Source organism: Copadichromis virginalis, linkage group LG15 (genome assembly GCF_057382275.1).
Source record: "Copadichromis virginalis isolate Kocher_CV1m ecotype Utaka linkage group LG15, C_Virginalis_male_GT1.1, whole genome shotgun sequence".
Lineage (NCBI taxonomy): Eukaryota > Metazoa > Chordata > Actinopteri > Cichliformes > Cichlidae > Copadichromis > Copadichromis virginalis.
Genome location: NC_140632.1, coordinates 15,456,607 through 15,472,156, shown reverse-complemented (window position 1 = coordinate 15,472,156; position 15,550 = coordinate 15,456,607). Strand labels below are relative to the sequence as shown.

The window sequence follows — 15,550 nt, the reverse complement described above, 5'->3', positions numbered from 1 at the left end:
CTTCCTCTTGGGTTTCAGCCGTTTTGACAAGCAGCTGCATCCTTGGTGGTGGATAGTGGAATTTCAAGGTGACATGCTTGATGAAAGGGGGGTATGAAAAAAATTTCCTTTTAGAACGAGGAGACCCAAAGCTCAGCATAACCAAATCTGTCTAATTCAATAGCTGTGCCCTTTCTCATATTTCAACAATCACAACAGGGACCAGCATGTCTCATGTCACAGGAAAGTCTGTGTGCTTGCCATCCATTTGATTGATGGCAGTATAGGAGTGTGATGAAATGCTGAATGCTCCAGATGGATGGGATTTGATGTACTACTCCTGAGTTACATCTTCATGAAGAGGGGTGGGGCGCAACATGTTGTGGTGTGTGTGTGTGTGTGTGTGTGGAAACCTCACATGGGCGAGTAGAGCAGGTGTTTTGAGAAGCAGGGCTGAGCTCTGATAGGTAGCTGCAGAGGGGCTGATTGTGCTGGATGCGTATGTCTGTGTGTGGGTGTAAATAACCCGGAGACATTTTTGACTAAAGGAATGTGAATAACCATAAGCATTGTGAGCTTGATGGATGGCTGTCCTTGGTCGATCTGCCTGGATAGAGGACATTACCACAGTGCTATTATTGTCTGCGTGCTCAGCTAGAAGTGAAGTTATGATCTTTTTTAATTCAATTGTATCCATTTTGGTTTTGCCTAAAGTAGCTGGATATCCCTAATTTTAGAGAATAATTTTATAAATCTGAGTTCACTTTACAGTACCGATCACAATGAATCTGTATTGACAATACACATGGTTTTCAAAAACCATGAATATCAACGCAGTGATGCACTAATGGCAGTTGTACTGTTTGTATGCTACACTACATTTTAAATTCAATTACAATAAGAAACAAGTTTATAGAAACATTTTTGGCTGATAACCTTATTGCTACTATTTTCTTGAATTTTCTGAACCTATTATAATGATTGTGACATCCTTAATTTACATGTTGTATGTACGTGCACAGAATGACAGATGTGCTTTTTCATATGTTATCCAACATAGTGTGTTTGAGAGGGTTAGCAGACCTGAGACAATCTGATAAATTGATTTTAAAGAAAATAAATCAAGTTTCATGTTGTGCAACTGATTTGGTGGGGCTAATGTTTGGAGACAAAAGAAAGTGGTAGGAAAAGATCATAGTAGGAGTTAAAATGAGTTTTAAGGTTATTGATTTTCCTGGTAGCCATGATAAATGTGGGTAGGGGACTATCATTAAGACACTCATTGTGGACTATTTGTTTAAAAAACCAAAAACAAAAGAGAACTCAAACTGCAGCCTCTTGTATTAGCATTTGATGTTTTGTGGCGGAGTTCATCCACCACAGTCATTTTGTATCAACTGGTTTTTATATCCCCCAACTTCCTCCTTTGCTCCTCTCATTTACTGCTGCAGCCAGGGATGGGTTTTCTTACTTAAATGTTGTCTTTGGTTCATTTGACACTTTATCAGTAGCGGCATGGTTTTTTTTTTTTTCTTTTCTACACCCACTACTCATTTAGTCAAACTCTACAAACCTAGTGTAGTGTCCAAGGCCACTACTGATAACTGATAAAATTTTTTATATCATATCACAACATCTTGACTGGATTCCTAAATAAGAATCGCTCAAGGGTGGAATGCTTTCTGGGTAATGGCTAACTAATTGATTTCTAGCAGCTCTAATGTAAAATCCTCTTTTAGCCACTCAAGATTCGTTGACCTCTTGACCCTGTAAATGTAAAAATAAACTGGCATCAAACATTAGTTTGGTGTAGTGCCTGAATAATGTGACAAACTTTTATACTGAACTGCAAATGTATTTCTTGACCTGCATGTTACCATCAAAGTGATCAACTTTAAAATTTTGAGAAGGAACAGGTGGAATTGTATTTAAAATGTAAAAATCTAATTTTTTAGCAGCTTGAGCTGTTTAAATAAGTAAAAAATGCTTCCTTATTGATCTCAGACCTACAAAGACAAATGAAGTGATTACTGGCTCATTTGCCTTTCAACCAATTTCTAATCAGCCTCTTGAATTCATGACACTTCCTATTAACAAACTAACAAGGATTAATCGGGGGGTACTGCCAACCTTAAAGAGCTTCAGAATGTCAGAACATGAAGATTTAAACACAGAGAATAAGACAATCAAAACAGGTCAACTGGGAGAAGGCGATGTAGAATAAGCCAGCAATGTTGTGCAAAACAAAAGCTTGCATCCTTAGTTTATCCCACTGCCTCGATGTACTGATAGAATCATGTCTTCACTGTTTTCTTCTTTTCAGATGCTTGGCACTGAGAAAGCATGTTGAACTGCTTGTGCATATGCACATACATGCAGTTATCTTGTTTAGGCTTCCAAGAATCATTGGTCATAAGACTTAATAGTTGTGGTTAAGTGATTCCACACAACTGAAACTGCAAATTGTATTTAAATCTTATGCATACATTTCTAAAGGGTAAAATTCTCCAGGTCTACTGGAGTTTGTGTAAATCTGAAAGTTCAGCCTATTCATTAATACAACATTAAAAAGCAGTTCTTGGCATGAAATGTCCACATGTTTAGTGTCTGCAAACTTCAGACTCTTCATGTTCTACCCTGATATCAAATTAAACCATGTTTATTTTAATGCGAGCATTGCTTGAAAAGAAATAAAGCAATAAGGGGAGAGGCAGAAGGGGAGTGTAACCATGCTGGTTAGTGAGACGGAACAGGTTGGAGCAGTGACTGGAGGGTTTTGGTCTTTTGGATTGGAGAACTGTAGGAAGCAGCTGCAGTTGCTTTGTGTACAGTCTGTTTGTCAAGTGCCTGCTGATCTTCAGGCTGTCTAACTCTACTGGATTGAAAGTGGCAAATAATTCTGTATCACTACATTGGAAATACAATCTAGCCAGGTAGAACTGTTTTACAATGGCAATTGGAAGAGGGTTGTGGTAGGAAAATGTGAAAAGCTAACCTGCACTTGGGTTGAAACTAACTGCTGATGCAGTTCTTGGCTCAGCAGTACTTCAGTGTCCTTTAGCTTTAAAATTTAGGCTAAATGGATGGTGCAAACTAGTTATCATAATACTAGAATTTCAAACTCAATGCTGAAACACTGGAAAAATACTTTATACCATTTCAACACCATGGGGGAAAACAACTATTCTCCCATACTGTTATAAGCCATTAGTTGCCATGCTAATGATAACAGACTGCTAATATGGCTGTCAGGTAACAGTTGGCTAACATTTACTTGGTTTACATTAATATATGCCACCTCATGTTAAAATTTCTAACAGTTTAATACTTGACTTCTTCCTTAAAGTGTGGGTTGCTATTATGAACATTCAGCACTAGCGGCTAATAACTAGCTGAAATGATTAGCTGCTAGTGGTTAGCATTGTCACCACACAGTAAGACCATCTTGGGTTTTAGTCTCCAGGGGCTTTTCTGCCTCTTGCATGGTTCTCCCAATGCTTGCATGGGTTTCCTCCCAGAAATTTGAGACTTGTATATTAGGTTAATTTGTGATTCCAAATTTCCAGTAGGAGTGTGACTGGTTGACTCTTTAAACCATGTGGTAGACCCACCGGTCACCTTGTGCAGTTAAGATGTTTGAGAACCACCTAACGTTGGATAAGAAAATGGACCGGTGGATGAATAGGTTTGATAATCAGATCTGAGTAGTGCACTGTGTAGTCTAATTTGTTTTAATCTAATAAAAAGGCAAATGGAGTAATTATCTGTAAATCTGTTAATCGGTGTTATTTTTAGCACTTTGTGGACTTCTGGTTAAAAGAGTTAGGGGGGCTTAGTACACATGCAGTTTGTTTAAAGCTTAAAACACTATGTTCTCTCCTTTATCTTAAACATTACTTGCTCAGTGTCATAAAGATCAGTAATTAGACTTTGGTCATGGAGATCATGTGAATCTGCTGCTGTACAGACCCTGTCCCAGTCATTGTGTGATCTATTACTCTAAAAGAGTAGGTCTGTTGACAAACGACCGGTATGAATGAATGTAGACATTACTCCTTGTGGTATTTTTAGTAATCTGCTCATAATCGTGTAACAGTAGAACTACTAAATCATCATGTCGTCAGTTACCACTTTCTCACTTCACCATTTTATGAAAGCTGCAATTTTAAAGCACTGCTAAGCTTGTTGTTATGATTTTTACATAATAGATTTGTGACTGCTATTTTTTTTCTTTCTTTCTTCCCCCTCCTGTTCTCATTAGAGGCTTAAGAGCAGTTTAATGAAAAATTACACTCTTTCCCCCCCCCCTCCAAAATATAATGGCACAGCTACATTTTGATGCGTTATTCCTCCTGCGGCGGTTGCTGCTGGATAAACATGTCATTTATACATGAATAAAAACTTTTAAGGGATTAAAGAAAAGCAACCTTCTTTCGGGAAATTGCACATAATTCAGAACATGGGTATTTTTGGTCATTGCTCATACTTTGTGTAACAGCAGCCATGTTGGGTTTTGTTGCATTTTTGAAGTGTGTGTGTGTGTGTGTGTGTGTGTGTGTGTGTGTGTGTGTGTGTGTATATGTATAATGGACTTTTAAGGTCTTGATCAAAAGAGGATTTAAATAAAAAGTTGTTATTAGTATTTATTATTACTATTATGTTAATATGTGATAATCAAAGCTGTTTCAATACGGTTTCAGGCCATGGGATGATTGTGGAGGGACATCCCGACCATGAAATCTGGGGGAGACGGCTAATGGCTTCAGTACCAGAAAATGAAACTGAGAAGAAGAACTGTTCAGCGCCAGGTACACCATCTTGGAATTAATGTTTCTCCTTAACAATCCATTGTAATTTTTTTTCCTTTTAATATATTGACAGCAATGTTTTCATGATCCTCAGTCAAAGCAGGATGTTCTTTGAGAACAGAATGTCCTGGAAGATTTTGCTTCTCTGGCACAAATACTAACTAAACTACTTGATGACATGGATGAACATTTAGCAGATGAGGAGCCTTATAGTTTCCTCAGAGATAAACGCAACTACATCTGAATCATAATGTTACGCCAGATCTGCTGGATGTGTAAATGGCCAACTGTTGGATCTCATGTTGCAATTATGAACAGTGAATTTATCACCTAATAACAAGATAACACTTTTTTCTTTTGCCAGTTATATTGTTTGGCTTCATTTATGAACACAGTGAGATCTTGACAAGCGAGTCTTTATTCAAACGGTGGAACTGCAAATTAATTCTGTTGAACTAAACATTTACATCCTTGAGGCTGATAGTTCTGTTGCAGCTCAGAAGATGTAGTAAATGGGCTTTACAGCACCTAATATATCAATAGATTAGCATGAAGACATCTGGGAGTTGTGGTATTTCTCAGCTGATTTTCTGCTTTTAATTCACATCTCTGCTGGGTTTGTATTCGGATGCGGTTTAGATCACTTGCACAGTAATAAGCAACAAAAGGGCTATTAACAGCGTCGGGTATTGATTAGCTTACATCATCCTAGGTGTACTTAAAGGAAGCAGCACTCTCTTTAGATACACTGGAGTATATGCTGACTCTCTGCTGAGATCTGCATTGTGCTGCAAAAAGAGATTTACTGTTTTTTACCACAAAGTTATTGATTTTTAAACGGTACATAAACAGTGATGGCAATGTCACGAAATGGTGCATTTGTTTATTTATTTCCATGTCATTTGAATTGCCTCAGTCCTGACTAGTTTGCTCTTCCCAAACACTGACTCACATGAGCGCTCTGTGATTCTGAATGAGTCAGTGGGAAGAGGGGAGCCATCAAAGACTGCCAGGGTTGCACAGGTTTGGTCCATTTTGGCCATTTGTTGCATATATACACTTACGGAGCTGTGATTAACTGGCTGGGCAGGATTTGGGGACTAGCTGTGCTTTCCGTTACTAAACTCTCAAATGTCTGGAAATGCAGTGGTTGTGGTTGGATTTTAAAGCCTTAAAAGTAATTGCTTTGCTACATACTGGCTTTTGTCTTTGTTTTGTGTATTTGTTGCACAGAAGTTGTGACACTAGGGCATAGACAATTTGGAAGTAATTTCAAGTGTGATGTATGCTCTTTACTCTACTGCATCACAAGTGATCCAGTCAGAGCTAACAGGCTATTACTTCATTACCGGTCACAGCAGGCAGATCCCTCAGAGATTATCCAAATCATTAGTGTTGCAACCTGCAATTTTTAGATGTAAACAAACGTTTTTGCACCAGTCACAATACCAGACAGTTCGCTGTGGTTAAAAGTGCTAAATAATGTTGGAAGCCTTTCTTTTGCCTTTTTGTTTTTCCAATGACTTCCACACTGGAGGCACCTGACTGGATTTGACATTCCACACATTTCTCATCGGCTGGAGTCCTCCCTATTTTCCCACCAGTGTTCTGCCTCGTTAGAGTAAGCTGATCATATGACTCTTTGTTCTTGAGTCTTTGTCTCATGAATAATCCTGTCATAACAACAGTTAACTTGGATCAGTCCACATTACTCCATCACAAGCGTCTTACCTGACAATCTCAGGTTTTTAACGCCTTAATAGGATTTGTGCAAAATTTCAGGTCAGTAATGTTAATTTAATTAAACACAAACATTGTAACATCTCATACTGCAATTCTTTCCCCCCCTCCATATCCAAGCTTTAAAATCTGTGCAACCATTCAGGGTGCCTTTTTCATGTTAAAGGCTAAAGCAAATATAAATCCCCTACCATTAAAATTGTGGTTTCGACAGGTATGTACCTTTAAAAATGGCTTGATAATGGAATTTAAAATGGCCTCTTCAAATAACGAATGCTGGGGGGGGAAAAAAAAAGTCCTATTTTGTAATTTGACTAAAATTGAATAACCCTTTTGTTTTGTTGCACTTGTCAGGTTGAGTTTCCATAGTGCCTTCTTAGTGAGGAATCTCTCTTAAATAATAGCCTTATACCAGTCTCCCAATAAGGGAAGCATGTGTTTGTGTCAGATCTTTGCATTTCTGCCTATTCCTCGCAGATGTGTTTTCTAGGGCTGCTCCTCCAGCAGTGGACCAGTGCTTGTACTGGAGCCAGGACTGGTACTTTTATTATTATTTCTAGAGGCTTCTGCTTTATGCTGATATTGTGGAACAGATGATACTCTGTTCACTTAAATGTCTGTTGGTGGGCTGCTTGGATTACTCTCTCTCTCTGCCATTTTTGGTCTTTGCCTTTTCCTCATTAATTCTGTGATCACTGTGCTTCACAGGGTGCTAATGCTGTTTTTGATTGTCCCAAGTGCTGCTAAGGCAGCACAAGTGCTTGTTTTATTAGGCGTTCAGTAATAACTCCAGGCAAATACAAGGTGCTGTCCAAACTGCTTTCTGGGTCCATTCTTGATTAGAAAGCATCCTTCCAAGCCACAAAGAACCAAATGACTCAGTTTCTGAAACAACATGTGAATAATCTTCCAGCTATCACATGCAGATCTTGAGTATTTCCTGTAGCTGTCCCATGACAAATGAAACAAATGCACTCCTATTTCTCACCCACATATGAAGAAATGAATGACTGGTTTATTTCAGGATTTAAATGTTTTATGAGCTCTTTCAGGCTGTTATAAGAAACGTGATCAGTAATGCGTTGCCTGAAAAATGGCTTACAGTTGACTTGGTGGTGGGAGAAAAAGAATTGGGTTATACACTCATCTGTATCCCGTTTCCGAGTGCTTATGCCAACTTTAGAGCGCACAAAATGGGAGAGGGAGCAGAAAAGCATAGCTAATGTTCTCTAGGAGTAATAATTTGGCTTTAATAAACATGCTACTAATGCCCTTTATTGAGAACTCCCTCTTGAGTGGCGTGATTGTCCTGGTTGAAGCAGATGGCAGCACAAAAGTGGAAGTGAACAACAAAGAAAAAGGTTCAAAATGGGTTGGATTATAGTTATTTTAGATATGGTACTAATCTGCTCACAGACACTGGCCGCACATGTTTCACGCTAGGGATGAAAAGCAGGGGTTGGTGAGGGGGAGCTGTGACTGAATCTATATTGCTAAGAAGTAGCAGCGTCACCGTGTAAAAGCTGCAGCCTTCCCTTTTAGTGTAAATGTTTGCTAGTGAGAAGAATCTGAGTTCTCCTGCTGGCACAACAATTTAGAGGCAGGAAATTTGGCGGGAGCATGATGGGTGAAGCTGCCAGTGAGTAAAGGCCCGTCCATGTTGGATTGCTGGTTCGTCAACTCCTGGGAAACACCAGAAGGAGGCTTTTTAAAAGGGAATTACACAAGTGGGGATTATGCCACTGTGCATAATGGAAACTGACCTCACTTTGGTTCTCGTTTGCCAGCAAATAACGCAACGCAGAGGAGAGGCACGAGCACCTGCACAGAGCAGTCTTTAGTACCGTGCAATTCAAACACATCTGACCTCCCCCTCCAACTAAATGCATTTTCCCAACTAAATGCATGTGTTCTATATCGGTGTCCCCTTTAAGTTGTCAAAGCAGGACTCTGTGAATCTGCTGCACCAACAATTTGATTATTAAAGGCTCGGGGCAATTCATGTTTAAAGCAGAAGTGTAATAGGTATGCGAGTATGCTCATGCGGGTGAAAATTGCATGTGTCAAGCTCTCACACAAACGAGAGTGAGAGTGCTTCAACATGTGGTGGTTCAGCCTGAGAAGATACTAACCTAACAAGGATAATCGGGGCATGTGTGTTCTGGACAAACAAGCAGCTTCAATTTTGTTTGTTGCTGTGTGACCTGGAGATTTCTCCCATAGGTCGTCCCCGTGATGTTGTTGTCATGTTTACAGGACTGAGCTGTCAGCTGAGTCATGTCTGCTGGAGCAAGCTAATTATCTAATGGGTTAATAATGGCCCAGAGAAATCACTCTCCTCTGAAGAGTCTCTTGACTTCTGCGCTCTCGTGTCAGTTGTAGTCAGCTAATGACCTGGCTGGTCCGTGGGTCAGTACGCGAGCAGTGACAGGTCTCACCAGGCACTCTGCCAAAACATTTTGCACGCGTCAGATTTTAATTCGGTTGTATCGCATTTAATAGCCTTTTGTTTTTCAGAAGTAGGGCTATTGATAGGATTATAAAACAGACCTTTGCAGGGCTCCTTGTCAGTCTTGCATCTGTAATAGGGTGTTTTTGTGTCCAGAAGTGTTGGGTGAAAACTGGCCTGCTCTCTGCACTATCCTGTCAATCATCTCTCTGGGACAACAGAAGGCACCCAATACTGAGCTGTGTTATGTAACAGCACCATGATATCTGGAATATTACCAGATTATGGAATAGTAATTGCAGAAATGCATGAGTTTCTACCACATTCTGGCTTTAGTGCATCAAAAAAACTGAGATTCTATGAAGGGGAGGTTTGCTATATTGCACATCTTGAAACTGTAGACTGTGAATAAACCATAGTCTTGGATTTATCTGGTTCACAATGCAACCAAAGTTAAACTTGTTTGAATAAAAGCAGGGCTGTACTGAAATTTTGAGGGTCGAGAGGAGGGCTGAACATTATGTTTAGAGATGCGCTGACCTGCTCATGTGCAAATACACCGATGCCACTTTAGGGCAACGTAATGTTAACCTCATTAGTTGTACACTGAGTGAGCAGTTTGGTAATGTATGTTAGGCTAGGCAAAGATGACAAATGTGATGCAGCCAGCCGTCTATGCTCTGTGCAGGAGTGAAAAATGGTTCCTTAAACCAACATCAGCTTTGCAGCAAACACTGGGGAATTGAGAGAAAATGTACAGCGATGATCCATTCTGCGTTTATATTTAAAAAAAAAAAAAGAAAAAGGAAAAAAAGACAACAGCACTTACGAAGGAGATTGCTCTCGAAGGCTAGCAGTTCTCAGAGCACTGGAATCAAAGTATGAATTTCCTTGCTGTCAGCCACATTAGACCCCATACCAACACAGCAGCATCAATTTTTTTTTTTTAAATTTTTTTTAAGAAGGCATATGAGCAGCTTGTTGAAGAGCATTTCAGTCCTCAGCTGATGTTTAGACCAGCAGTGCTTGCCCAGTGTCTCACGTGGGACCACATGCAGAGCTGTTTGGAGGTTTGCATGCTGCTATGCCTCATCAGGTCTGTTTGATGGCTTCAGATGTGGTGCATTTCCAAAAAACAAACAAACAAAAAAACTCTTCATGCTGTGCTGCAGGATGGTGCTAAAGACATGACTGAGAGAACTGGTGATGCTGGGTTCAGTTGTCTGCTGCAGGTTGCTGACGACCTCCAGCTGCTTGAGTATTTCAACAATGTGAAGTCAGCTGGGTCTATATTAGATATACAATGTAAACATAAAATTTTGTTACAGTCAGAAAGCAGCAGACTGCTGAGTGCCTTGTTTGACACAAGGCAATCAGTACTTATATTGTTTATGAGCAACTAATCACAAATCAACCTACATTTTCCATAGAATAACATTTATATATCTGCAGCTAAAAATGGCCAAATTTCTGGAAGATGATAACCTTGTGACTACATTCATTTAAAAAAAAAAAAGATAAGTTACCCTGGCCCAAAGCACAGAACTGATTTTTTTTGTTGTTGTTGTTGTTGTTGTTGTTGTTGTGTTTTTTTTTTGTTGCTTTAAATGGATGAAGTGAAGTAAATCAAGAATAATTAAAATAGTTAAACGGTGAAGCTGTAAGCTGCAAACATCGACTGATTCTTTGATTAAAGTCATAAAATTTGATCTGGAGGTAAACATTCTATATTTGCGGTACACTTTAGTAATCCATCACCCCAAGCTGCTTCCTCATTTTCTGTATACATATATTTAAAAACAAACAAAAAAACCCCACTTTCTTTAGCTGTGGTACATATTTATCATTCTATTTTTGGACCTCATTTGAGAAGGATCACTAAAGCAGTGTGTGCATTGTCCCACTCTTGTATGGACATCCTGTTCTGGCCTTATATGGGAACTGGCTACGGAAGCATGTTTGCATCCTGTTTGACCTCTGCTGTGAGGAGACGCAGACGAACCCTGCAGACACTGTCTGCTCATATGTTTACAGGGACTGAGAGGTGACCCCTGCCTACCTGTCATCTCTGCGGTCACTGTGCCAGCACCCTTTTAGACACCTCCATTTTTATTTTTTATTTTTGTAAACGCTCTCCGTGCCAGAGCTGATTTCATATTTAGGACACAGTGTCACCAAATAACTACTTAATTATTGACTGTTTCAACTGAACATGGAAGGACTGGGAAATTCACACCTTTCCATGCTTTTCAGAAGCTTAATGGGTAACCTTCAACAGCTAGAATGATGTTTGTAGCCATAAGGCATAAGTTTGTTTTCAATCACCTCTAAGGCACAGCTGACAAATCCTGTAATTGATTGCACCTTTACTCGAGGCAGCCAGTTTTCCGGTGCACTTCATATGCCATATAAAGCTGTCAGAAATGAAATGAGCTAAAGCTTCCTGACATAGTCAATGCCACTGTTGGATTTCAATGCCACCTTAGGCTTTTCATTATACATCATGTTAGTCTATATTACACTCTAGGTTAATCAGTTTTTTATTATCATATATACTAATCTAATCGGGTGCATTTATCCAAATTTCAAAATCTACAAATCGAGGTTTGATTAATTTGAAAGTAATTTATTTGGGCCATGCCTCTTTTTTTTTCATTTTGCAACTAAAGGGAGCTATTGTACGACACACCGATGCATAATGAACCAACATTACCAGTCATGTGATGTAATTAAATGAAAAGAAGGAAGCACGCAGTTGATTAAGAGGTCTTGGACTGCATCCTGCACAGCATTTGATTTTCCCTGTGCACGGTTTCAAATGCTAACTCAGTCACATGTGCACACAATAAAATATCATTGCAAAAAGATGTCTGTGAGATTGGGACAGATGCATTGACAAGTCTCAGGTGAGCACTGTTCCACTTCACGACTCCATATGTGACAGGGGCCCGAATTTTGTCCTTATTTTCTGCTCTACACGGCATTGTTCTGCAGGCTTGGATTGTAGTGTTTTATTTTAACAATACCTGTTTATTTGGATTACTGAAGGATAGAGCAATGATTACTGCACTGCAGTAACCCAATCAGGTGTTTTCCCAATTCTAGGGATGTAGGGATGGTCTGTAAGTTGAAGCACCACTTTTATGCAGATTGACTGAATTTCACAGCAAAAAAATTCAAAGGATCCAAATGATGGCCTCCATGTTCTCATACACTCCCTAGTTTCACTGGTGTTCACTTGCACAGTGAAATGTATCAACTGTTACAAAATAATCGCTTCAAAAATTTTGTACATTTACTTGTTTTAATTTTGGCCTATATCACACTACTTTCCAATTCCTTTTTTTATTTTTTTTTCCTTAAATCCCTGGACTCTACTGGAGTAGCTTAGCTTGATTCACAGTTCAAGATTTCCCATTCTTTCCTCTTAATGAGCCTTTAGCCCAGCCCTCTTCTGACTGGCTGTCCCTCACAAACAAAATGTGCTCACAGCACTGGCAGAGAACCATGAATGGGGCAAAACCCTGTTTTCAACAGCATTGATGTCCCTTAAATAACACTTAATGTCTGTTAAGTTCCTTCTCAAGATCAATTTCGGTGGCTTTGTCATACAGTGCCGCTGTCAGTCTCACCTGTACTGTGCTAATTACTGAATTAAGTATTTAGCTTGCTAATGTATTCAACTTAATAGGATAAAAATATGTAAATATTACCCTTGCTCTACATCAATGTGTTAGCATCTACTCCAAGCACTGCTCCAACTCAGTCTAGCCTCCCACCTGCAGTATACAGAGTTTAGGGAATGCTCTAGTTTTGTAAGTATTACACTTGGAATACAGCAGGCTTGTTGCAAGCTGAGATGTGAACCTGCAGCTCAGGTCCAGCAGGGATGGGTCGGACAGAGGCCGTTCCCCCCCACAGAGGCTGTTCTTGTCAGGGAGATGGCTAGCTTCTGTTTTCAGCCAGGTGCACCGTGGAGTGGCCGTGCTCCCCTATCTGAGCCTTATGCTCGTATCGTGATCACACTGTGGGCCAGCTGGAGTTCTGGATGATGAATGACGAGTCCTCAGCATGGGAGTGTTTTCTGCCTGCTTGCTTTAATTCTGTATGACTTCAGCCTCTTATCATAGCCCGAGCTTTTCACATCATAAGAGGACGTGATGATTGAGACCACCCCCCTTGAGTAGGTATGAAATAATTGGTTCCTTAGTGATGTGATATTGAAGGTGTTTTGAACTATTCCTGTGCCTGAACTATTCCTTTGCCTGAGCTATTCCTGTTCCTTAAAGCTGTTCTGGGATGCTGGTGATCAGAAACTATTTCATTTGCACAAAGTCTTGAAAGCTGCCCAGTTTTAAACATGGAAGACACATTTCGATATTAGGTAGCCAAGGGGAAAGGGAAGGAAGAAAAAGAATAACGTGGTCGTAGTGTAGTGTGAGCCATCTTGAAGATGGGACAGTGATGTGTACTTCGCAGTCAAGCTGCTGATGTGTGGTGATTGTGACATTTCTTCTTTTCTCAGCAATACACGAGTTCCCCGACGACTTTTTCACCAACGATGAACGGAAGAGTGGAGCCATTCTGCTGCACATTGCGGCGGTAAGACTACTTTTTTAAAAGAATCTGCACCTGCATGACAAGTCTCCAGTTGGTGACTCATTTGGTTGTAGGAAGATTTGGAGGCTTTTCACATAGCCGACTACTGTTTTCAGCTTTCTAAGCCTGAAAGTTAAGAGGGAGATTATGGTGGCTTGTTTGATTTGCCAGATTTTAAACTGATCAGAGGTGCTTTTCTTTAGCTCAAGTGCATGTTATTTAAAATAAGTATGCACCCATTTCTCTGCAAATATCTTTAAATTCAAACTCAGAAATAGTTTAATATATATATACTCAGAACAAAGGGGATAAGGGAATAACATGATAAACTTTTTTTTTAAAGTGTAAAACACGTCACATTTTTGCTCTACTATAATGTCAAATCAGTGCTATGTTCTTTTAAATGTATTTTTCCAGTGTCGCTTTACTATTTGTACAGTTGGTGGAAGCAGAAAAATAACAAATACTTAAACTGCAAACAATGGTTGCAAAAACTGATGATAATCCAAAATGTGACATAGAAGGACACTTTAGTCAAATATAACATTTTTTTTTTTTTTAAAGTTAAACAGTGAAAGATCTGAACAATCCTTGCAGTTGGATTATCTTGCAAAAGTTGCAAAGTACCCTTGAATTGTGTCCAATTGTAATAAGATTGTTTCCTGTTAGGGTTTATAATTTGGTAAACAATCTAAAAGGCAATTTAGATTAATAGGTCAGCCTTTTAATATGTCAAACTGTCTTTTGAATGTGTCGAATGCACACAGTAAGATTCTGGAGCAGTCATTTCATTTTATGGTTCTGTATGTCATAAAAGTGTCCCTGCTCAGGAGTGTGCATGGAAAGCTTCATAAATATGCCAGTGCTGTATTTTTGGTCCAAGCTTTAACATTGGCATCATTCGTAAGAATGCATGTGCGTTTTAATGTATTTTATTTATTATTCCATATTAAAAAGTTTTGCCTTCAGTGAGTCATGATGTCTCTGACTTTGCATAAAGACAGTTTAAGAGTTGCTTGTTATTATGCACTTGTGAATGCAATGCACACACCCAGGACTGGAGTCTGTGAAGTGAAATTTAAAATTTGGGTCACAGGAATTCTGAAGTGGGTTTTTTATTTATTTATTTTTTTACATTTAATAAGAGGACTATGCTCTGATTAGGGTGTCTTTTGAATATTTTTTTTTTTTTTTTTTTTTTTTTTTTTTTTTTGTATTTGTATTTAAAGAAATAATGATGGAGGGCTGCTTTGAAACTGGGCTTCCTGCTTAAGCTTTCCTTAGTACAAAGAATTGGGATATTTTAGATATGGAGAGCAGCTCATACTGTCTTATTGCTTCTGTCATTATCACTGCTGGATTTCTCAATGTCTGAGCATATTTGATTAAAAGTGATATTTCAAAACTGATTTGAGTTGCAGTCAAGACAATACACTCATAACCTCTTTAATTTTCCTGAGCTTCAATTTACACATTTAAATTTAATAATGTCTATTCTGACTTTACTGCTGAGAAGTAAATGTGTGGAGAGTCTGCTCACACTGCAGTCCTGCACTGCCCCCTGTGGATAGCATAGAGCAGAGCACGCCTGTCAGAGCTGCCAGGCCCTGATGATGTCACACATGATCTATAATTTATACATTGTCCAGCCGCCTGTTAGGAATGGTGGTGGGGAATATTTATATTTTTTTTCCTAAAACTGCTTTGATATTAAAATTTAAAGCGGTTTCCCCTTCAGCTGTTTTTTTTAGCAACTGGTGCTTTATTAACTTAGCTAATTTCTGCAGATTTAAGGATATATCCATTAAGCCCATGCACACTTTATTTACTATATCCTTGCCCCTTGTCACATAAAAATTCTACAAATGTAACTTTTTTCCCCCCCCCATCTCCAGGCTCTTTACATGTTTCTGGCGCTTGCTATAACATGTGATGAATACTTTGTGACATCACTGGAGAAGATCTGTGAGGTACG

At 39.2% G+C, this 15,550-nt stretch overlaps 1 protein-coding gene across 4 annotated transcripts in view; it reads left to right on the top strand.

Moving 5' to 3' along the window:
- Positions 1-15,550, top strand: part of slc24a4b (solute carrier family 24 member 4b) — a 33,566-nt gene that overhangs the window by 2,599 nt on the left and 15,417 nt on the right. For 3 of the 4 annotated variants that reach the window (XM_085432142.1, XM_085432144.1, XM_085432143.1), the window contains exons 2-4: positions 4,680-4,787; positions 13,502-13,578; positions 15,471-15,545. In XM_085432142.1, the coding sequence (XP_085288268.1) occupies positions 4,680-4,787; positions 13,502-13,578; positions 15,471-15,545 (260 nt within the window). Of the gene's footprint in view, positions 1-2,781; positions 2,913-4,679; positions 4,788-13,501; positions 13,579-15,470; positions 15,546-15,550 lie in introns of those variants that run through there. The other variant, XM_085432145.1, reaches the window with a different exon arrangement.